The sequence below is a fragment of the Balaenoptera ricei genome, chromosome 17, assembly GCF_028023285.1.
Source record: "Balaenoptera ricei isolate mBalRic1 chromosome 17, mBalRic1.hap2, whole genome shotgun sequence".
NCBI classification, from domain to species: Eukaryota; Metazoa; Chordata; class Mammalia; order Artiodactyla; family Balaenopteridae; genus Balaenoptera; species Balaenoptera ricei.
This window is the reverse complement of record NC_082655.1, coordinates 41814423-41838499: the sequence shown is the minus strand read 5'-3', so window position 1 is coordinate 41838499 and position 24077 is coordinate 41814423. Positions and strand designations below refer to the sequence as shown.

General features: G+C 34.7%; 1 protein-coding gene across 3 annotated transcripts in view; it reads left to right on the top strand.

The window, feature by feature from the left end:
• The window catches only part of DPY19L4 (dpy-19 like 4), a 61239-nt gene extending 38883 nt beyond the window's left edge, over positions 1 to 22356 (top strand). For 2 of the 3 annotated variants that reach the window (XM_059901630.1, XM_059901631.1), the window contains 8 exons: positions 1222 to 1380; positions 2299 to 2421; positions 7556 to 7676; positions 9992 to 10048; positions 10768 to 10850; positions 13403 to 13535; positions 16863 to 17021; positions 18835 to 22356. In XM_059901630.1, the coding sequence (XP_059757613.1) occupies positions 1222 to 1380; positions 2299 to 2421; positions 7556 to 7676; positions 9992 to 10048; positions 10768 to 10850; positions 13403 to 13535; positions 16863 to 17021; positions 18835 to 18999 (1000 nt within the window). In that variant the 3' untranslated portion in view covers positions 19000 to 22356. The remainder of the gene's footprint in view (positions 1 to 1221; positions 1381 to 2298; positions 2422 to 7555; positions 7677 to 9991; positions 10049 to 10767; positions 10851 to 13402; positions 13536 to 16862; positions 17022 to 18834) is intronic. The other variant, XM_059901628.1, reaches the window with a different exon arrangement.
• Positions 22357 to 24077: the final 1721 nt, after the last annotated feature.

Here is a 24077-nt window from a genome sequence, read left to right as displayed (position 1 = left end):
GCAGATTGCGTTAAGCACTATAATAAAGGGATAATTAAATTACCATGGGAATATGGGGAAGGAAGGATTGAGACTGGGGTTATGGAAAGAATATCATTAAATTGGAATTTGAATTAGACCTTATAGAATTAGTTACTTTAGTAGGCAGATTTTTTTAAAAAGTGCTTTCGTCCTAGGTACAAAATATTTTGATGGCAGCCTCTTTGATACAGTTGTATAGCTGTTTGGCACATTGTGAAACTTTGACCTTTTAGTTTAAACCCAGTGATTTGTGAAGCATTCTCAATCTATCCGTGAGCACTCCTGAACATCATTCCATCGCTTACCTCCTCCCCCAGGGCTAGGAATTTCAGGATTAAATGGAGGTTGAAGATGGATTGGGAGTGAGAATGCAGATAAATCTACGTATAACTAGGAGGCTTGTTGATTATATTTAGTGTGGGTTAAAAAAAAAAAGTTTATCCGGGCTCTTATAGCTCAAAAACTTACATTTCAAATTTTACGATTTCTGTCTTAATAATTAGATACCTCTTTTTAAAATGGGTCCTAGTCGAGTTACATTTATCAATATAAAACAGGGCTGTCCAATAACAATATGACATTAGTTGCATACCTAATTTTCTAGTAGTTGCATTAAAAAAAGAAACAAGTGAATTGAATTTCAATAACGTACTTTATTTAATCCAACATATTAAAAATATTATTTTAATGTGTAAACAATATAAAATTATTGAGATATATTTTGTATTTTTTAAATTCCTTTTTTCATGCTTTTTTTATCTTTGAAGTCCAGGGTGTATTTTGTGCTTTAAAGACTATCTCCATTTGCACTGGCCACATTTCATGTGCTATTAGCTACATGTAGCTAGTGGCTATCATACTGGACAGTGCTTTTAGAGGTTAGACAGTTGAATTTTTTTGTTATCTTCCAGGTAAAAATAGAAAGTAAAACTCCCCTAAAACTGTATTGGGTTCTAGAGATGGTCACATTGCTGGATCATAAAAAAGTAGTAGTTTTAAATTTATTAGGGCAGTTTGTTGAGGAGGGTTACTAATGCTATTATTTTCATTTATAAAGGGTATGACCTTGCTGTTGTAAGTTAATGGATTTAGGAAATGTGTTTAGTTTTGTCTTAGTTTTTACTGAGATGAAAACAATAATTTTAAGTTCAGTACTTTAAAACATCTGTGATTTTAATATCATGCTTTTGTTTTCTGTAGGAATTTTACAATGAATTGGCTCCTATGTCAAGAATCCCTTCAGGCACCATCTCAAGAATTTTTTTTGCGATTGACACAGTCTTCTTTATTACCTTTCTATATTTTAGTGTTAATTACTTGTTTTCTTTCTATGATTCAAGTTATTTTTAGGAGAATTAAGTAAGTACCTGGGAGAACCAATCATATTCCTAACTAATAAATTATGGAAATATATAAAACTTATTTTTAATATCCTTCCAATATTTGTGTGTTTTAGAGTTTCTAATTGAATTCTCTCTTTATCAGTGTGTAAAATATCATTATAAGTTAACTAGATAAAATTCAAATTTAAGCTTATACATCTAAATATGTAATATCCATATTTATTTATTTAGGCAGTGCCGGGTTTTAGTTGCAGCACATGGAATCCTTAGTTGCGGCATGCGGACTTCTTAGTTGCGGCATGCATGCGGGATCTAGTTCCCTGAGCAGGGATCGAACCCAGCCCCCCAGCATTGGGAGTGTGGAGTCTTACCCACTGGACCACTAGGGAAGTCCCTGTAATGTCCCTTTTTAATGCAGGAATAATATTTAAATAATCAGTTAAACTTTTACAGACTCATTCACTAAGTTACTCAGATTTTTTACTTACTGTAAGCATAATTTTTTCTACTTACATGAAACTAGTAGTATAAGTGATTTTAAATTATAAAGTTTGACTATTTAAAAATATTTTTATCAAGCTTGAAAGGAGGTTGTGTGTAGTATCTTAATTTTGAGAACTTAGTAATTCAAATTATTATTTAACTATATTGATTTAGCAATCACTAGTTTAGTGATAATTCATCTTAGAAAAGGAACCTGTGTATCTTTTTTATTATATTTCCTGAACTTTCATGTTTAGTCTTTATTGAGGCAATTGTCTTCAAGTTTCAAAAGCCATTTTCAAAGACTTGGAGATATGTAAGTTAGGTATTTGACCAGAAGAATATACTTTCAAATTTTAAGAACTACCTGTATTTTTTTTATGAAGATATTAAAGATCTTTGATTTTTCAAATAAATATTTTCGAAGTAGTAAAAAACACATTTCTTTCAGTAGTGGTAAGTCCCTGAAAGAAACTGTTACGCTTGAAGATGGACAAATTGGAGAAAGGCCAGAAATAATTTATCACGTGATTCACACTATTTTATTGGGCTCTCTTGCAATGATTATAGAAGGGTAAGTGTATATTTGAGCCATTTGTTTTTACAAAGAATTGTCCTTTCTAATGGTAGTTAGTGGATACTTTCAAGAACACATTTATAAAACACTATAAAAACTCAAAAAAACCTTAATCTAACTGGAGTTTAGAGAGGTGTTTCTAGTACAATGAACCGATATTTACTTATTAATTTATGTGTTCAAAAACTATTGAATGTTTTCCAAGGGCCAGGCATTGTGCTAGGTGCTGGGGGTACAGTGGTGGACAAGAATCTCTAACCTTATGTGACTTATGGTCTAATGAAGGTGACAGATGCTAACCACACAAAAATAAAATTATAACTTTGATAAGCGAAGGAGAGGTAAATGGTGTTATGAGGGTGAGGGTTCAGTATACCCTTTTCTTTGTGGTTTGACTCAGATGAGAAATAAGACATAGGAGTATAAAATGGTTCTGAGCACCCAATTTCAAAGTGGGGAGGAGGTTTCTTCATACCAACAAACAATTCTCTGGACACCAGTTGGGTATCCTACAATTCAACTCAATTTTGACACTATCTGCCAGAAGTACCGTCAGAATCCACAGGCTTGGGTTCAGTCCAACAAGACTCCCCTGCTACCTCTTCAGACAACCAGTTACAAGTCCAGGTTGTCACCTGTGTTTCTGGTGAACTGGCTATAGATCAGAGGTTCCCAAGACACCCTCCTCAGGTTTGATTAATTTGATAGAGCAGCTCACAGAACTCAGAGAAACATTTTACTTACTAGATTACTGGTTTATTATCAAAGGATATAAATCAGGAACAGCCACATGGAAGAGGTTCATAGGGCAAGGTATGGGGAAAGGGCTGGAGCTCCCATGCTCTCTCCAGGAGAGAGAAATCCCTACATGTTCACCAACCGGGAAGCTCTCTGAACCCTGTACTTTTGGGGTTTTATGGAGGCTTCATTACATAGGCACGATTGATTAAATCATTGGCCATTGGTGATTGAACTCAGCCTCCAGCCTCTCCCCTCCCCAGAGGTCTAGGGGGTAGGACTGAAGGTTCCAGCCCTCCTCTCATCGCCTGGTTGGCTCCACTGGCAACCAGTCCCCATTCTTAGCTGCTTTCTGAAAGTCACCTCATTAACATAATAAAAGATACATTTAAGCTCTCAGCACTTAGGAAATTCCAAGGGTTTTGGGTGTTGTGAGCCAGAAACCCGTGGTCAAAAACCAAATATATATGAGAAATATATTTTGGTCATCTGAATGATTCTGATTCTGATAAAAGTTGCATTGGAGAACTCTTTTTTATGTGTGACCAAAAGGCCTTCGAATATCTTCCACCCCAAACTGAGTGTAGTCCTTAAATTTCAGGCCTTCCCTCTTGAATGGCCAGAGCCTTGGTAAGCCTGCTGCACCTGTATACACCCATGCTGCAAAAGGAAGATCCAAAATGTAAAAGCCTATAAGTGTTGGTTGAGCATGCTCAACTGTGTGTCACCTCACACTCACAGATCAGATAAATTGCTGCCACGAGGAGGAGCAGTTAAGGCTCTGAAATATAGGGAGGGGGATGAAAGCAGGGAGAGGTGAAGAGTATTGATATAGTATAAGATTTAAGTTTCCTTTAATTACGAATACAGATACAGAATCACAGTCATTTTAGCAGTACCCGTGGTGCTTTCACCAGCACGAAGCATAGTTATTTTCTCATTGTATTGGTTTTTTACAGGTATCTTGACTATTGTTTATATACATCACTACTTCAAAATTATAGTAATTATTAGACCTGCATTTAATGTATTAATAAACAAGTACAAATATTGCTGTATTACAAATACAAATTTTATTATTTGATATCAGTATTTCAGTATAATTGGTTTCGTTTGTAAGCCCATGTATTTTATGCATTTAGAAATGTTTTCTTATAAGGGGTCCACAGACTTTATCAGACTGCCAAACCCATGACTAGGGGGTATCTCTATGGAAACTTGAAGTGAGAATAAGGTTCACTCTAATAGTTAGCAATCCATAGTGCCTAAATAGGATGAAGACGTGTATTAATCCATGAATATTTTAAGTGATTCAGGGTTTGAGTCTCATCTTGTTGCCTTGTAGTACTAGAATTTTGGAGCATGGTTTACCTTTTTCCCCTCCTTCCCCAGTTTTATTTCTCTCTGAAAAAGAACTTTTTGTTATTCCCACCATTCTTCATTGTTGGATCTGCCATTTTAAGTTCAAGATCCCTTTTTTGAACATGTAATCTGCATTATTCTATCATTGGTCCTTAATTCTCTAATTTACTCACTAGACCTCTAAGACATGATCATCTATTCGTGCAGATAACTTGCATGGTCCCCTAGGAGGTGCCCGGCACTCTACCAGGTAGGCAGTAGGGATTAGAGAGATATGAAATCTAGTCTTTTTGAATCTTTTCAAAGAGTTCCTATTCTAGATAAGTAAACCAAGAGCTAGAACAAAGTAAAATACTATGAGAAAGGTATACAGAGGGTGCTTTGGTCATCCAGAGGAGAGGTACTAACTCACTTGTGGAAGGTAGGTAGGGGAAATCAGCTTAAGGGAGATTTTCTAAACAGGGCCACAGTCTTGAGAGATAGAGATTGGCCAGGCTGTCAGTTTTCTCATGTGCCTGTGTGTGTGTGTATGTGTGTGTGTGTGTGTATAATAATCTGGGAAAAAGAAGTATTTTTTGGGAACCAATACTATGGGATGAATGTGAGGTAAATAGCAAGACATGTCTGGAAAAATAAGCAGGGAACAGATCAAGTGTTTTAAGCAGAAATTTGACATCATCAACTTTACTTTTTTAGGGAAAATCTCTCTGGCAGCAATGATTGAGAAAGGTTTGAGGAAAACAAGATTAGAGGAAGATAAACCAGTGAAGAAGTTATCATAGTAGAATCTAGAAGTGAGTAGCAATGGAGATGGAGTAAAGGGGCCAAAACTAAGATATTTGGGAATTGGAAACTAAATAAGGAGTAGCAGGGACTGTGGTGGAGGGATCCTAGGAAGAGTTGCAATTCAGAAGCCAAAGGAAGAGTTTTTAAAGGATATGATCAGAGAGAAAAGACAGTGAGGAAAGAGAGATGAGTGTAGCCAGATCAAGAAGTCTGGCTATAAAGGGAATCAGAGGCTAAGGCAGCAACTAGAGAGGGGTGCAGTTTTACCAGGAGGGAGAAACTTGTGTGCATTATGGGATGGAAACACTGAGATTGTTCTGCAAACTCTGGCTGGAACTCTAATCATTTAGGGAAGTAGTAGGAGAAGAAACTGAAAAGGTATGTCAGGACCATATTTTAGAGGGCCCTGAAAACCATTTGGGTGAGTTTTCATTTATTTCTGTAGGTATTGGAAAACTAAAGATTTTTGAACAGAACATGTCTTCTCATAGTTATGTTTGAAAAGGATTCATCTGGCATTTGGTTGAATTGGAAGAGAATTTAAAAGTTGAGATGTTAATTAGCTAGCTATTGAAATAAAATGGTAAGGAGGGGTTGGATACGAAGAAATCAGTGGATTGGCACAAATGGTGCAATGTCTAGAGCAGAGAGCTTGTGTTCCAAGGGATGTCATATACATGTAGTTCAATGTGAGTAGTCTCTCCTGGAGTTATAAAGCAGACTCTAGTATTGTTTCTGGCTGACTGGAAAAATAGGTTTGGTATTTTCTGAAATGGGGAAGTTATTGGTTGGAGGAGATACTGGTTAACCAGAGGAAATGAATGCAGTTCCTCTGTCTTAGCAACATGTATTCTATATACATCCAACTACTTCTCTCAAAGCCTGATTCAGTATTCATTGTTTTAAACCTTAAGTACATTCTCAAATTGGTCCTTTTGCTTTCATATCACCCTAGACCTTATATAAATTTTTTTATACTTATTTTCTAATTGTTTCCCATGTGTTCAGTTTTATTCCATCTTAATAAAGCCCTCCTTGAGGGCTGTAGCCATGTCTTGTTTTTCTTTTTTCCTCTCTAGTACTTTGGTCACCCTGAAGTGTATGATCAATAAATTTTTATTAGATGAATGTTACTTTGTTTTCCCCATTTCATAGCTCTGCTGTTTTATAAAACCAAAATAGTTCACATTTATACTCTGGCCTCATATTCTTCTAGTCTCTTTTGAGTTTGTCATCAAAGAATATATCTTAGAAGGATCTTATTGTTTCCTTAGTCTTAACTACAAAAGTTATCTTCTGAGCTATTATTTTTCCTTGATAATCTGTGTGAAGCAATGACATCCACAAATTTTTCTAAACTCTTCCTCTTCTGTCTTCAGCTTTTACCATCACCTAGGGTGATGGGTTTCTTTTGTTTCCTCTACAAGTTACAACTTAAAGTAAGGTCCTGCCTTTTATTTGCACAAGTTCATTTTTCTGTACACCTGGATTTTTAATCTCTTTAAGTTAAGGGCCCCAATTTTTCAATCCTGTTTTTAAAAAATTAATCTCAAAAGTAATAATGCAGATTGTGTAACAAACCCAAATAATATAGATATGTATGAAGTAAAAAATGAAAATCCTTCCATCCCAGTCCTCAGAGGTCACAACTGTCAGCAATATCTTTTCAGATGTTATTTTTTGGCTATACTGCATATATGTACATTAGGAAAAAAAACACCAAAAAACTAGGGTAACAGTATACATAAAATTTTGCAGTTTGCTTTTTTGTTTTTCATAAGGATTTATTATTTAATCAGTACCTGTTGAAGGATAGTTAGGTTTCTTTTTTTTTTTGCAATTAAAACAACATACTGCACATGTATATCTTTATACATTTATGCTAATATGTCTGTAGGCTAGATTACTAGAAATGGGATTGTCTTGGGGTATTTAGAATTTTTATAGGTTCTGCCAAATTGCCTTCTGAAAAAGTATAACAGTTTATATTCTCTCCAACAGTACAATTTTACTACACCTCATCTATATTAATGTCTTATTTTATCCTCATTTTAGTAACCCACATGTCTCTTGATTATTTAAGAAGTGAGTAACAATATGTTGCTGAAAATTAGAGGCTAAGCTTTTTCATTCTCCTTCAACATTGTGGTATTTTCATGAGTATTAGGAAAGAACTCAAAAGAGAAATCCCATAATAATGATGTTTATAGGATAGCTCACGTATGACTCTTTTTGTCTTTTCCAGCTTGAAATACCTCTGGACTCCTTATGTGTGCATGTTAGCAGCATTTGGTGTATGTTCTCCTGAACTTTGGATGACACTTTTCAAGTGGCTTCGATTACGAACTGTACACCCAGTATTGTTGGTGAGTCATTGTTATTTTGTGTTAAGTTCTTGTTTCTCTTTGAATTATATAAATGGGAACCACATGAATACAATTAAAATAGCATGAGTAAGGCTTCCCTGGTGGTGCAGTGGTTAAGAATCCTCCTGCCAATGCAGGGGACACGGGTTCGAGCCCTGGTCCAGGAAGATCCCACATGCTGTGGAGCAACTAAGCCCGTGCACCACAACTACTGAGCCTGTACTCTAGAGCCCATGAGCCACAACTACTGAGCCTGCATGCCACAACTACTGAAGCACACAAGCCACAACTACTGAGCCCACCTGCTGCAACTACTGAAGCCTGTGCTCCTAGAGCCCGTGCTCCGCAACTGGAGAAGCCACCGTAATGAGAAGCCCGCGCACCACAACTAAGAGTAGCCCCCATTCACCCGCGTGAAAGAGAAAGCCTGCGTGCACCAATGAAGACCCAACACAGCCAAAAATAAATAAATTAAATAAATAAATTTATGAAAAATAATAGCATGAGTAAATCGCATTATGATTTATAGGTAGAAAAAAATATTCTATGGAAAACATTTTTTTAATAATCTCTGATTGTAAAAGTAGTGTGTTTCAATGCAGACTACTTAAAAAATAGAAGGTAAAAATATAAGTGAATCAATGTGAGAGGCTTTCAAAAATTAATTTTGATAATATTTTTCTCAGTTTGATTTAGAACTATGGTATGTTTTCAGTGAGAATGGAACATTTACACTGTGCCCGCTATGTGTAATGTGCTTGCAATAAAAAGATAAATAAAACATGATTAGGGGAATTCCCTGGCGGTCCAGTGGTTAGGACTCTGTGCCTCCACTGCAGGGGGCACAGGTTCGATCCCTGGTTGGGGAACTAAGATCCTGCATGCCCTGTGGTGCGGCCAAAAAAAAAAAAGAAAAAGAGAAAACAAAGAGATTAATTTCATCAGGTGGATTACAGTCTCCCAGTCATAAAAACAGATAAGAAGTGTTGATAGGGTGCTGTTGGAACAGAGAAGGGCTAATTAATTCAGTTTTTTTAGGGATTACCTTTTATTCCGTTTGATGAATTCAAAGGGAATAAAAACAGAGGTAAAGAAAAAGCACGATATATTTAGTTTTGTTGGCACATAAAATGTGAGGTAGGAGTGGTCAAGAAATGAGACTGGAGAAGTCTAGGAGGGTAAGGTCATCGAGGCCTTTGAGTGTCCTGTCCTGCTTGGTGTTATCCCACAGGCAGTAGGAAGACATTGACATGTTTATGCAAGGGCGGGAGAGAGTCAGCCTTACATTTTCTCTCAGCTCACCCTTATAGTTCTGTGAAGGATAGGCTTAAGGGTGAGAGACTGGAATCAGGAAGGGGGCTGTCACCCAGGTACAGGCCATGGAGGATGGAAACGATAAAAACTTCAACTGTTTTGAGAGCTCACTATGTGTCAGGTACTGTTTGAAGCATTTCACATGCTATTCAAAGCTTACAAAGACCCTGTTAGTTAAGTTTTATTATCTGTATTTTATAGACAAAGAAACTAAGGCATAAAGTGGTTAAATAACTCACCCAAGATCACATAACTTGTAAGTGTAAGAACCATGATTCACACCCGGGTTCTTCTAGCTCCAAAGCCCATTTAATTAATACTGTACTACACTGAAGTGAAAAAAATAGAAGAGTAATAAGATTTGGTGCCTCATTAAGTATGGGAGAATGAAGAATAGGGAGAAGTCATAGATGTTTCTTAGGTTTTGGGTTTGTGTGACTGGATTGTGGGGTCACCAATAGACATAGGACAATAGGAAGAGAACAGGTTTTGGTAGGAAGATGATAAATCACCTCTAATGATAGTCATGTTGTATTTTGCCAGTCTTTTTTCTGGAGGTTTTTATGCATTCTTATCTTAGCATAGTAGTATATTGATGTATATTGGCTATTTTTCCTGTGTTAATTCATTGTCTTTTTGTTGTTGTTGTTAGCTATTTTCATAGCAGTTCAATGTTTTTTGTAAGCTCTTCATAAGTTAAATTCCTGGAAAAATTGTCAAATATTGACTTACTATTTTAAATATTGCGATGTGCATTACCCTTTTTATGTTCTGCCTTAAATTTATATTGCAAATATGTATTTCTCACTTTGTCTCCAGCTTGATATAAAATTTATTATTCTTCACCCATCTCACTCTGTGAACTAGGTTCCATGCTGACTCCAATTTCTCTGACTGAAATTGTTAAACTGTAAGAATATTTGATTGGTCATAGAGTCAGTGCCTCTATAGTACATTCTGAAATGTATTTATCCATAACCCTTTTTGCTTTAACATTTTAGGCTCTTATTCTGAGCATGGCTGTCCCTACTATAATAGGTCTCAGCTTATGGAAAGAGGTAAGAAAATTAGATTTTTCATAAGATGAAAATATATGTTATCTATAAGGTAGTGATAAATTTATATGTGTGTGTAGGATACTTATATTGGAACAGTATTCTAACAAAATAAAGCGTGATATACTTAATAATACGTAATCTTCTACCAAAAGGAACATGGTAGAAGAGGTAAAACATTTTTACAATGCCATCTGATGCAATTTTCTGTAGTCTAATACTGGTATTATTTCAGTTTATAATTGACAAAGGAAATGGCTGAATAAATGGTATTTATTAGTAAATAGTAAAAAGTATTTTGGCAATCCCGCAATTTAAATATTTATAAAATAATGTAAACTCTTTGGCTTATCGTAATGTAACATGAAATTAATTGTTAGTAAACCTGTGAATTATTTGACTTGATCTGAAATTTATTTGTTTGCTTACTTATTTATTCAGTGTGCATGTGCATGAAAGATACAACTGATGATTACTTGTTTGGTGGATAAAATTATGTATTGAGCGTAGGCAGTGAATTAACCACACAGTAGATTATTCGGGCTGAGAAGAACTAGCAAGAAACTGAAGGAAAGTAAAGCAATCCATGCCATTTTCTGTGTGAGAACTGTGTTGTAACATTGTTTGTCGTAAGTTGGCCTCTTAGTCTTTGGAAGTACTCTGAAACAGTTTTAAACTTTCTAAATGCTTACAGGTTTTGGGGATTTTGTTTTGTATTTTAGTTTTTTCCAAGATTAATGACAGAATTAATGGAACTACAAGAATTTTATGACCCAGATACGGTGGAACTTATGACCTGGATAAAGTAAGAACTGAACTGCCCAAGACTGTTGTTAAGCTATTAATTAATCATTGGATGCTATTTAGTGGATTCAGGGGAAATAATAAATTAATCCTTTTCCAAGTTCTTCTCATAAATCTCAGGGATTTTACCCTGTATTTTTAGGGATATTTAGTTTTCATTTAGACATACAATTCTAATTTTCTAATTGAACTCATTTCCATCAAAATATAGTATTGATAAGTTTTAGATATGAAACTCTAGCTGTTAAACATCTAGAAATGTGGAATAAAAAGGAACCAATGTTCTTTTATTTAGATAGTCAAGAGATGCTTCTTTTAACCGGAGTTGGAGATGAATGAGCGGTGGATTTCTAGTCTTGATAACCAAGGTTAACAAGATTTTTAATTTTAATTTTAACACTCATGCAGATTTTAATACGACAGGAGATGTGCTCTTGGGACTATAGAAGCTGGGAATTTTAATTGAAACACCTCGTTCCCTCCCCTAACATACATATATAACTAAGGGACCCTCAAAGGGCTACACTATCAGTGAGAGGATGGACTATCACAAAATAGCCATCAAGTGGTAGAGAAAGATGATAAGAAAGCACGTCTTCCTTGGTTTCAGCTCTTGGTCAGAAATAAAGTGTCTCTCCTGAATTTGTAGCAATGCATCTGAATTCACATGTTTGTAGTTTGAAATTATACATGTCTAATCCAGGAAACCCTATATCAAGAGATTAGCATAAAAAGTGGTTCTGGGATGGTCTGGAGTGCCTGATATAATCCTCAGCCCAGGCTACCCAGGATTTCGCAAATAAAGCTTCATGAAGATAAACTCTAAAGTTACAAAACACATGAAGAAACAGTTCAACACAGCAAGAATCAGTTGTCGGTTGTGATAAGCAATAGAAATAGACTTCTAGCAACTTCTGATAATAAAATTTGCTTGTGTCAGTTTTTGCTGCACAGTGGACTACCACAAAACTTAGTGGCGTACAAACAATAAACATTTGTTATTTTGCACCATTTCAGTGGTCAGCTGAGTAGAAGCAATTGGTAGGATTCTTCTGGTCTGGGACTGGGTAGTCTGGCATGGCCTTTCTCACATGTCTAGACTGGGTAGGTGTCAGCTGAGGTCATGGAGTTGACTTAGCCACATGCTTCTCATTATCCAGCCCAGGTGAGACTGGGCTCATTCATAAGGTGGTGGTTGTCGAGTTCCCAAGAGCAGCAAGAGAGGACAAGTCGCAAGGTCAAGCATGTTTTAAGTCTCTGCTCAAATTATGTTTGCTGTTGTCCTATTGGCCAAAACAAGTCATATGACAAAGACCAGTGTTTCCTCCAAGAGCATATCTGTAGAAAAGGATCATTGTAACCATTTTTCCAACCAGTCTACCCTATGGATAGAGACTATGAAATAGTTTGAAAATTTTTAAACACATAGAAGAAGAAACTAAAACTTGAAAAAGGAATGAAACACTCTCAGAAAAGGCCAGGATACTAGGGGAAAAAAGGCAAAAAATGTTTCTAGAAATGAGGAATAGGTTTATAGAATAGGTATATAGAAATGAGAATAATAGGTCTTATTATAAGTTCTCGTTATTATAATGACACCTCTTGTATGTATAAAAATTATTATTTTTTTAGATCATCCTTAACTACTGCCTATTAATACTTTTTTGTGAATTGTATTTACCTTTGTGGAACACTGATTATATAACCTTGTGTTGTCATTAACAAAAGAGAAAGTCACATTTTTTGTGTGTGATTTACCACAGTATTTTCAAAAACAGCAAAGGCCTAAACATTGGACCTTTTACATCAAATGATTGGACATTTATGTCACTGTGTTGTGATTTTTCTGTTTCATTTTTGTTTCCCCATTACTGGGGGCTCCTTGAGGACAGTGGCTGTGTGCTGTCTCTTTATTTTCATAGCTTGACAATATCACTAGCACATAGTAGGTAGATGCTGAATGTTGAATACAGGGAGGTAATAAATAAGTCAGGACATAAGAGCAGCCCTTTGGGACCTGTCTTGTGAGTGGCATCTATCTGGGACTTTGGATTATGATTTAGAGTAGGGAAGTCCTTCATGTGTTATCTGGAGATAGACATATAGGTAAAGGTAGGGAAGGAGCAGGAGGATAGATGGATCTGGAAGGAGTTGGGTTCTGGTGGTTAATATTTGCCAAAGATGAATTTGAGAATTCACAGTATCAGCATTGAATTGTCACTCCCATTACCCTGCATTATTTTTTAATAGCGTTATTACCACCTGACCTATATGTTTATCCTCTCCCCCTGCTCCCTCTTCAAAGCAGGGACCTTGTCCTCCCACCTCTCTTTTTTAAATATTTATTTATCTTTAGCACTCTGAAGTTTCTGGCACATAATAGATGCTCAGTTTTTTTTAATAGATCCAAAAATTAAATGAAATGAAAACTGACATTGAAACTTAAGTGTGCAATACATTTTAAGTTGCTTGGTATTTCAGAATTGATATAAATCAGTGATCTAAATAGTATACTTACCTTTTCAGTGTGTGAATCTTTATGGTTCTTTGCAGAAGGCAAGCTCCAGTTGCAGCTGTTTTTGCAGGAAGTCCACAGTTAATGGGTGTGATTAAATTATGCACTGGATGGATGGTGACAAGCTTGCCTCTTTACAATGATGATGATCTTCTCAAGAGAAATGAAAATGTAAGGCATTTTAGATTCTACATTTGGATCATTTTTATATGACTCCTTAGTATAGTTCTGTAATGATGCATATGTTCCTGGTTAGCTAGGAAAATCCAGACAATTTTAGAAGAGTTAATTAGCTTTAGTTTTAAAAAAGCTGTATAATACATTTAATCGAGAGACCAACATTAGAATATGAAGTTCTTTGTTTTATGGAAAGTATGGATATGTTTCTAGGAGAAACATTTCATTTCCCACAAGGTTTCAAGGGACTGATGTGTAATATTTTATAAAGGGAAGCATTCTTTTGAGAATATCATTGTTCTCAATCAAATTATTGAAGGAAGGCTTTCAGTTAATGTCTTTATACACTTTGTATTTCCAAGCCAAAATTCTATTATTGCTTATAAAACACTGATTTATTTTTCATTGTGGGCTATTATTAATAACTTAGTATAACATTAGTATGGTATCTAATTGCTTCTTGTTCAGAGAATGTATTATTTTGAATGTTTGGTATGGATTTAAATGGTAACTTCATATCTGAAGGTAATGACCAACTGAACCTGAGTTCTAAATATTCTGTTTTTCAGTTGGAGAGAATTTCATATAGTTTTTAAGTATACTCTAAGCTAAGGAGGAAGTATAGCAGTATAGAAGTTAGACTCTAATACAAAGATTAGACTCTAAACTTTATGACCTTGAGCAAGTTTCTGAATCTGGAAGTAATAATAGTTCTTACCTCCTAGTTGTGAGAATTAAATAAGATAATGCACTATGCCTGAAACAGTAAAATTTAAATGTTAGCTAGTATTAATATGTACTATTAAATTATAATTGTATGTGCGCACACACATTCACATATAACCACAGAAAGTAGAGAGGAGTTCAAAAGCAGGAGCAGTCAGTTCTGCCTACAAAAATCCAAGTCTTCCTAAAGGGCATTTGCTTGATCTGGGCTTTGAAGGATGACTAGAAACTTGTTTGGAAAAAGAATACAGTGATTCCAGGTTAAAAAAGTCACATGAGCCTTGAAATTTGTTTGGCCATGAAACTGGAAAATAAAATAAGGCCAAATTCTGGAGGACCTGGAAGGTCATGCTTAAGAATTTAGACTTGCCCTGGAGGCATTTGGGAGTCATCAAAGACCTTTCATAAGCCCAGGAGTGGAACCTTAGATCTGTTTTAGAGTTAATTAAGGTCAGGGAACAGTTGAAGCAGGGGAGAGGTCAGAGACGGGGAGATCTACCTCGCAGTGATTTACCTGAGAGACAACAGCTGCCTCTGATTAGTATTTGCTGCGGTTGAAAAGGTAGTGTTGCTTAGAAGATACACTACTGCATATTCCTAAACTTTACTTTTTGTGGATTTAAACCAACAGACTCTGACATGGCTTTGTTTTCTTTGTTGTCTTTTGATTGGTCTTTGTCCTAATATAGAATTTCAGAATCACTTATAATTAGGTCAGAGTTCTAATTAGGTTCTAATTAAATTTAAACATTTTAGAGTTTTTAGTTTTATGTGACTTGGCTGTGAGAATAGGAACCATTTTTTTTTTCAAATCTTGGTCTTTCTATATGGTGTCTAGTACATAGCAAGTACTGAATAAATTTTTTGTTAAAATAAAATTCAAATTGAACTCCATAAGTGAGACCATACCATTTGAATTAGACACTGTCTATAATTCATAACATGTGACTAATCTTTATAATCAGTGATTATAGGCCAGCGATTCTCAAACCTGGGAAGATGGTGCTCCCAGGGGACATTTGGCAATGTCTGGAGACACTTTTGGTTGTCACAGCTAGGGAAGGGGTTCTACAGACACCTAGTGGGTAGAGACCAGGGATACTCTTAAAACATCCTCCAGTGTACAGAACAGCCTCCATTCTGTCCTGACAAAGAATTACCTGGCCCAGAATGTCGATAGCGTTGAGGTTGAGAAACCTCACTCTAGTCTAACAGTAATGTTATTGTCATTGCATAGAGGTGTTTTTTATATGCCCCAGTAGTATGTTACAGTTTCCCCAAACTTAAAAATAAGTAAATATATATATAAAGAACTATAAATAAGTATAAGGTGGATAAGATAGAACCATTCACATGAACTTATTTAGCAAAGTGAAGTGAGTGAGAAACTTCCTCTTGATTTATTAACATTCTGTGTTCCACAGAATGAGTATCTCTAGCACCTCAATGGACATTGGACCTAAAGTTGCTGGATAGACAGCAACCATACCATGTAGTAAGCAGCTGCTGAATATTCTGCAGATAGACTGGAATCTTGTCCAATCTAGGTTGCAAATCTCAGTATTTTCATAACAAACAGTATATGATACTTTTGGCCTAACTTTTGTGGTTATCCAAGGTTAACATTTCAGAAAACCTGAAAAACGTATTATCTGGTAAGATCCAAAGTTTATTATCTAATAAGGTCAGCAAAATTGTAATGAAAAACACCACGTAATCAAGACATGCGTTTTAAGCATGCATCCCTGTTCTTTCAGTATTTGTGACAAGGGTCAAATTATTTTTAACCTCACTGACTTTATCTCATGTATAAAATGAGTATAAAATACTATGATACATGGTAATAAAAAAAAGTAATGGAACAATTACAACTCAATAATAAGAAGACAACCCAGTTAAAAAAATGGACAAAGGCCATTTGCAACAACGTGGATGAACCTTGAGGGCATTACGCTAAGTGAAGTAAGTCAGATAGAAAAAGACAAATACTCTATGATATCACTTATATATGGAATCTAAAAAGGCTGAACTCATAGAAACAGAAGAGTTGTGGTTGCCAGGGGTTGGGAGGGTTGGAGAAATGAGATGTTGGTGAAAGAGTACAAACTTCTAGTTATAAGATGAATAAACTCTAGGGATCTAATGTACAGCATGGTGATTATAGTTAATAACACTGTATTGTATATTCGAAAGTTGCTGAGAGTAGATCTTAGATGTTTTCCCCACAAAAAAGAAATGGCGATTATGTAACATGATGCAGGTGTTAGCTAAAGCTATGGTGCTAATCATTTTGCAACATATGAGCATATCAAATAAACATGTTGTACACCTTAAACTTACACAATGTTAAATGTCAATTATATCTCAATAAAACTGGGGAAAAATGGGCAAAGGACTTGAATGGACCTTTCTCAAAAGAAGATACACAAGTGGCCAATAGCAGATGAATATAAGCTTCCTGAGGGAAGGAATCAAGTGAATATCATTATTTTCCACAGATAGTACTAAGAACGTAGTAGATGCTTAATGTATAATTTTGATAAACAGAAGTTTTAAATGTCTTTTAAAGTTGTTGTTTTAATTATATTCTTTCAGATCTATCAAATCTATTCAAAGCGATCTGCTGAGGATATTTATAAAATACTGACATCCTACAAGGCTAATTACCTAATTGTAGAAGATGCTATCTGCAGTGAGGTGGGACCCGTGAGAGGCTGTAGGGTTAAAGATTTATTAGACATTGCAAATGGCCACGTAAGTAACCATTCGGAAAACGAAATTTTTTTGAGAAAAATGACTTTATTTAAACCTATAAAAGTATCTTCAAGCTTTATTTTTGGAACTTAACTAAGAATGTAATTAAAAGTTATATAACAGTGGGGGGAGCTTATTAAAAGTAGTTGGAACTATTTTTTCAATGTACAAAAGAAAAGTTGGGCAATTTTGCAAAAAAAAAAAGTTTACCAATATCTCAATTCCTTATTTGTTGCCTGTACTTGTGCATGTTCAACATTTATAAACAAAAAATAGTTCGTTTTGAATGATGATTTTATTTTAACATAAAGAGCAGCCGTTTGTTTTGTTATATTCTTATGTTGAGAAATTTCTTGTAATCTGATACATATCTAGAAAAATTGCTTACTAAATTGACACAGTCCTGTACATTGAGTCCCTATTATCCACAAACATTAGTGTATTCAGAGCTACTTTAGTTGTTAGGATTTAACTGTATCTTAAGTTTTCATTGATTTTAGCTATTTTACCAAGCTTTCTTACTTCTCAGCCTACAGTGTATACTGTATACCTAGCAACTAAGACTGACAGGGGAGTTTGCATATCTGGTAATTAGTGTTTGTATATCTGATAATTAGGCACTGGAAAGGGTGCCTTTACTCCTGGGAAAGTTGGGGGTGAAGGATCTTAGGCAAAGTTCAGTAGGTCATTCTTGTTTGGAGTGCATATTCTATTCATGTTGCAGCCAGGACTTTTTCTTTCCCTTCCTAATTAATTAGCTCTTTGTCATAATCATCCCAGACCAGTTTGGAGGTGAGAAATTCGTTTGTTGGTTTTTTTGGGGGGGCCACGCTCTGCGGCATGTGGGATCTTAGTTCCCCGACTAGGGATCAAACCCATGCCCCCTGCAGTGGAAGCGCAGAGTCTTAACCCCTGGACCTCCAGGGAAGTCCCGAGAAATTAGTTTTTATGATTTCCACCTTTCCCTCTCTTCATGACCCCTTAATCTTATAAACTTATTCTGTTTTCTGCTGCATGTATTTTGAATTTTCTCTGTTGGCACTTGATATCTGTGGTCTTTGGCTTCATTGGTGACAAAATGGAACTTTAGTAAGCATCAGGTATTCAGTAATTCCTGCTGTATTGCCATCTGCTGTCTAGAGCCTTATCCTTCTGCTCTTGGCTACCCTCTTGCTCCATTTTGGAGATCAGGTTACTTCTTCTTTCGTGTAATGCCTGGCATGGACTTAAAGCGAATCCATCCTTTTATTCTTACAGTTGACTCTCTGACATCTTTCCTAGGCATTAGAATAATATTTAGTATTTTATTATAGAAAACTCTTCAAGCTAGCTAAGCTATCTTAGTGAACCTCATTAAGGTGAAAATGTAAAGGATTGTACTGGATAAGTCACAGAAACTTGCTTACTAATGTGAGTCAGTCCTGCACAAGGAGAAGAGTATGAATATACATTAAGAGTATATGTCCATTTCTCAGCCTTGGTAGGCTCCATGATAAGGTTCTTCAGAGGAATGATAGTAGACTATGGAGACATAGCCTTTTAATTTTAGGATTAAATGTTTTAAAAATTGGAAAACACTTTATACTGATTTCTCAGTCTCAATGGGAAGCTCAAGAATTTAGTGGACATGGTAACTCTTATGAAGAGGCTTTTATTTGCTGAACAATATGAGATGTTTGCTAACTAATGTGAGATAGTCCATGTTTAGCAATAATATTTTTTTTTCATATAAACATCATCACTTGTACGTTGATTGCATTTCTCCTGTAAGCTTAATAAGCTTTTTAATATTTTGTTTCATATCGTTTGATAGGTGGTTTGTGAAGAAGGTGACAAGATAACCTACTCAAAACATGGAAGATTTTGTCATGAGGTCAAAATTAACTATTCTCCTTATGTGAATTATTTCACTAGAGTATACTGGAACAGATCCTACTTTGTATATAAAATCAACACCGTGATATCCTTTCAGTCTTGAAAAATAGCAGAGCCTTCATTTCAAAGACTTATACCACCTGAAGTAAAATGCAATTTTCTTCTACCTACGTGGTGTCTTTTGGAAATCAGAGTATGGACGTTTGAAATGTTGCTGCTGCTTTTCCCCTCCTGCTGTTAACTGGATCTAGAATTCTGTGGGGGGAAGAAGATCAAACATTACTGTACTTCGGTAAAATGTCAAATCTGCCATTCTGCATCATTCCAGCCAGGTGTTTTCCTTATTGCTACATGGTCTTTAAAGATTTTACCTTCTAAACTATTGTAAAATTTTCCTCATAAATCTTCATTCCATCATAACATTAGTCTTGAATATGAATATGTTCAAGGTCAGAGTATATATCTCAAATATAACATTTAATAAATACTTAATGTGATATAGAATAGAAGGAAAGAATTACTCTTTCCCTCAAGGCAGTTTCTGAAGGTATTTCATGGTGTATAATAGAACTGAAATATTACAATAAAAAACTAATTTAAATGTTCACTGAAAATTTGTGGCATTTAAATTAAAATGGAAATTGTATAAAGGAAAGTGATTTTTAAGGATATACATAAAGATATATCCAGATTTTCCATGATACTGCTCTCCTCATCTGCTGCTTATGTAAATGAGCATTTTCTTAGTAATATACAGTGTATGATATTGCATTTCATCACTTTATGACTATTAAGTGGTTAGTTTTTTCACTTATGCCCATAAATTTGATACCAATTGAATCATGATAAAACAGTAACTCTTGTTACCTATGTATTTTTTAAAACAGACATTTAAAAGAATGTTCAAAATTTAAAAATAAGAAAAAAATAAAAGAATGTTGTTTAGGTTTTTTAAAAATATGGATATGGAGTATATAATCTATTCACATGTTTCCTATTGAAGTATTAAGTAAAAAATTAAATCTTTATCAGAATGAGAATATGAGCAACTAAAATGAGCAACAATTTCTGGAGATATGTGCAGATGCTGTTCAACATACCTCTGCATAGAGGTGTATTTATGATAAAACACAAGTGCTATTATTTATGAAACGATGGTACAATCTTCAACGTTAAGAGCAAAATGACAATTATAATAAAATTCAGAGCACAGTTCCACAATCTGTTATGTTCCTTTAAGTTAAATGTTTTCATATTTTTAATTATTAATTAAAAGAAATTCTAAATGATTAATTTGGCCTTATAAAGAGATTCAGGATGGATGTATCATTTTAATAAGATGGGATACATGTTCAGTTTTACCTTATACACCTGTTAAGTGAACAGATTTAAAAATTTTTCACTTGTTAGAGTGCTGTAAAAATTGCAATTTCATTACTCTAAATTACTACATTAGAAAGGAACGTCTTTCCATTTTCTTTATTTTCTGTAATATATATTTTAAAAGCACAAAAGCACATGCATTCTTAGATTAGTTCTAAGATGTTTTGTTCTTTTGGAGCTTAAGAATTGTTTGATGGCAGTGTCATATGTCTGGTGCATTAGTTTTATTGGTTCTCATTTCACGTTTTTATATAACTTTTAACAATTATATTAAGATAGCTACAGGCAGGTTATTTCAGGTTCTCTGTACATCTTAATAGTGAGTCACTAGTATTTAGCATCAAGCCTTACAAAAATATTACCATAGTTACCTAAGTACACAGTGAATAGTCACAGGGTAGTACTTACAATTAGAGGGAGCATGTAAAATAATGTAATTTAAAAGTCAGCTTGCATATTTTGAAAGGGAAATAGAACAACCTACTTTCTACGTAGCATGAAATATTTAATTGAATTTTTATTGATTTACTTTATGATCAAATATGCTGAATTAGTTTTGATTGTTGTATGTTTTTTGTTTTCTTTTTTGACATATTAGTAAGTTGCTTTTGCTTGAGTCAACTTATTTCTTAAATAAAATAGGTTTGGATCAGTTTTTAATTGAATTTTTTTAAATAATGAATTTTTCACTCAGCATCAGTTGAAAAGAAAAATGTGAACTTTATTATAGAAATAATAATAATGGGTATGAAAGATAAGCTTATTTGCTTCTATCTTAGCTGTAGTTAAAACAATAGTGCTAGAAAACTTTGAGCATTTAATTAATTTCCTTATTTGTAGAGTAAGAAATGATTAAGAATTCTGCAAGTAATTCCATTTGGGTAACTTACAGTTGTTAGGTATGACAATAAAGATCTACTGTGAAAGGGGCGAAATTTATGGGTTTGGGGTAGAAGGAATTTCTCAAAGAAATACAAAACATAGATACTTTGCCCTTGATGTTGCAAAACTATTGAAATAAGTGCCTTAATAAGGAGGTTAAAACAAGAAGGTTAAAAGTAAATAAAAGTTTACTTTTTATTTTCAAAAACAATTATCCATTTCTTACTTTTTCATAAGAAAAGTTTGGTAACTTTTTCCTCATCATTAAGCACAGAGAAACAATCCTCACTATGCTATTTTCACTATTAACTTTAATTCATTGGTAAGCAAATCTTTGTTAAGGGTAGTGATGGGATTTCTAGCCTGCTAAATTAATTTATTTAGCTTCTCAAATGTCAAACAATCGAACAAGTAAAACTTACTTGATAAGGTGTATGATATTGGCTCTGCTGGTTTATATTTTCTCTAAGTTTGGCATCTGTGTCTTGGTGCTTTTTGTTAGACTGGTAGGGTTTTACAGCCTATGGAGTATGCATTGCACTTCTAAATTTTTTTCTTCATTACTTTCTGAATATATAAACAGCATGTTTTTTCAGGACATTAACCCAAATTGGTAAAAGCCTAATGTTATGACGCTCTTCCATACAGTCTAGATTGATTCAAGGAAAAGTAGAAATGGAGGTCAAAGTGTGTTACAAGTTGGGGCTGAAAAATATGCTTTAAAAAAATAAGCTGTTAATTTCTTGAAAGGAACAGTGAATAGCTATCTTATTAAACTTTGTTGTTTTGGGGAAATCAATTGTTTTTTGGCCCTTTCTATTTTTGAACAGTTAAAACATTTTGTTGCCTTTTGTGGGTAAAAGTAGTGTCTCTCTTTATAAAATTGTTGGGGTTTCTAAAAGTTGTATGTAAATCAATTTCTTGGTAAATTTATTTTAAATGCATGAATATTTAAAAGGCATATATTATGAACTATTCTGTGTATTTAAGAACCTATTGTAAAGCAAATAACTACTTCCTGATTTACATCTCAATATATTATCTCATTTGTCCAGTTTTTAAAATATACATTCTCTATTGTTGCTATTTGCTAATAGTTTTAGATCCCAATATGTATTAAAATGACAGCTCTGAAAAGTTGCAAGTAAAATTGAACAATTTCTTATTGAAATAATAGCTCATTATTTAGTTTTTGAATGTGTAAAATTAATACTTTAAATAAAGTTAGTTGTGAAAATTGCAAAGGAATGTATTTGATTCAGCCATTTTCCATCCATTAAGGTTTCTAAGCATTATATTTGTTTTCCATAATAAAAAAAAAGGGGAGCATTTTAGAACCATATTTGCTGAATTTAACATAAAAGCATCTCTGAATCATTTCTGTTTAGAAGTCTCTTAGAATTTGCAACATTCTAATTTTGGTATATATAATCTTATGTGCAGTTTTTTTTTTTTTGGCACGCTGTGTCTTTGTTGCTGTGCGTGGGCTTTTCTCTAGTTGCGGTGAGCGGGGGCTACTCTTCGTTGCGGTGTGCGGGCTTCTCATCGAAGTGGCTTCTCCTGCTGCAGAGCACAGGCTCTAGGTGCGTGGGCTTCAGTAGTTGTGGTACGCAGGCTCAGTAGTTGTGGCTCACGGGCTCTAGAGCGCAGGCTCAGTAGTTGTGGCACACAGGCTTAGTTGCTCTGCGGCATGTGTGATCTTCCTGGACCAGGGATCAAACCTGTGCCCCCTGCTTTAGCCGGCAAACTCTTAACCACTGCGCCACCAGGGAAGCCCCTTATGTGCAGTTTTATAAGAGGTACACTGAACATCTGACCACTGTATTTAGTGAGATAATAGTATCAAAAAGAAATATGCATTCCATACTTATGGGGTAAAATATCTCATAAACAACCCTTTCATATTTTAAATTAATAGCTTTGTACAGCTATTTAACAAAGATGAATACAACTGATTTTATGTATGTTGACTTTTGAATCACATCTACAGCAATGTATATTTAGATTGTGTTCTTCCTGTAACTAAGGCTACATCTTTGCAAAATAATAAAAGTTAATTTCAGTAAACATAAATCCTTTAAAAGAGTTGGGTTATGAACTAGTTTACTTTGTAACATTAAATGTACTTCTATCAAGAATGAAATTATTTCATGCTTAATCACATTCCTTGTTTTGTTTCTATAATAGAATTCTTCTTAGAATTTTAAGTTGTCTTTTATTTATATATGAACCTTTTTTGGTTGAAGCTTTATTGAGATATAATTTATATACCATACAGTTCACCTATTTAAAGTGTGCCATTGAACAGTTTTTAGTATAATCACAGAGTGTGCAACTATCATCACAATCAATTTTAGCATATTTTCATCACCCCCAAAGAGAAACCCCACACCTTTTGGCTGTCACCCACAACCACTCCATCCTCAAGCAAATTCTACTAATATGCTTTCTGTCTCTGGACAGAAAGTTCTACTTTGGACATTTCACATAAATAGAATCATATAATATGTGGTCTTTTGTGACTAGCTTCTTTCATTTAGCATAATGTTTTCAAAGTTCATTCATGTTGTTGCATGTATCCCTTTTCATTGCCAAATAATATTCCATTGTATGGATATACCACATTTTGTTTATCCATTCATCAGTTGACGGACATTTGGGTTGTCTCCACTTTTTTGGCTGTTATGAATTATGCTGCTATGAATATTCGTGTACAAGTTTTTATGGTTTTAAAAATTATTTATTTATTTATTTATTTTTGGCTGCACTGGGTCTTCACTGCTGTGCACGGGGTTTTCTCTAGTTGCTGCAAGCAGGGGCTACTCTTTGTTGCAGTGGCAGGCTTCTCATTGCGGTGGCTTCTCTCTTGTGGAGCACGGGCCCTAGGCGCATGGGCTTCAGTAGTTGCAGCAGCAG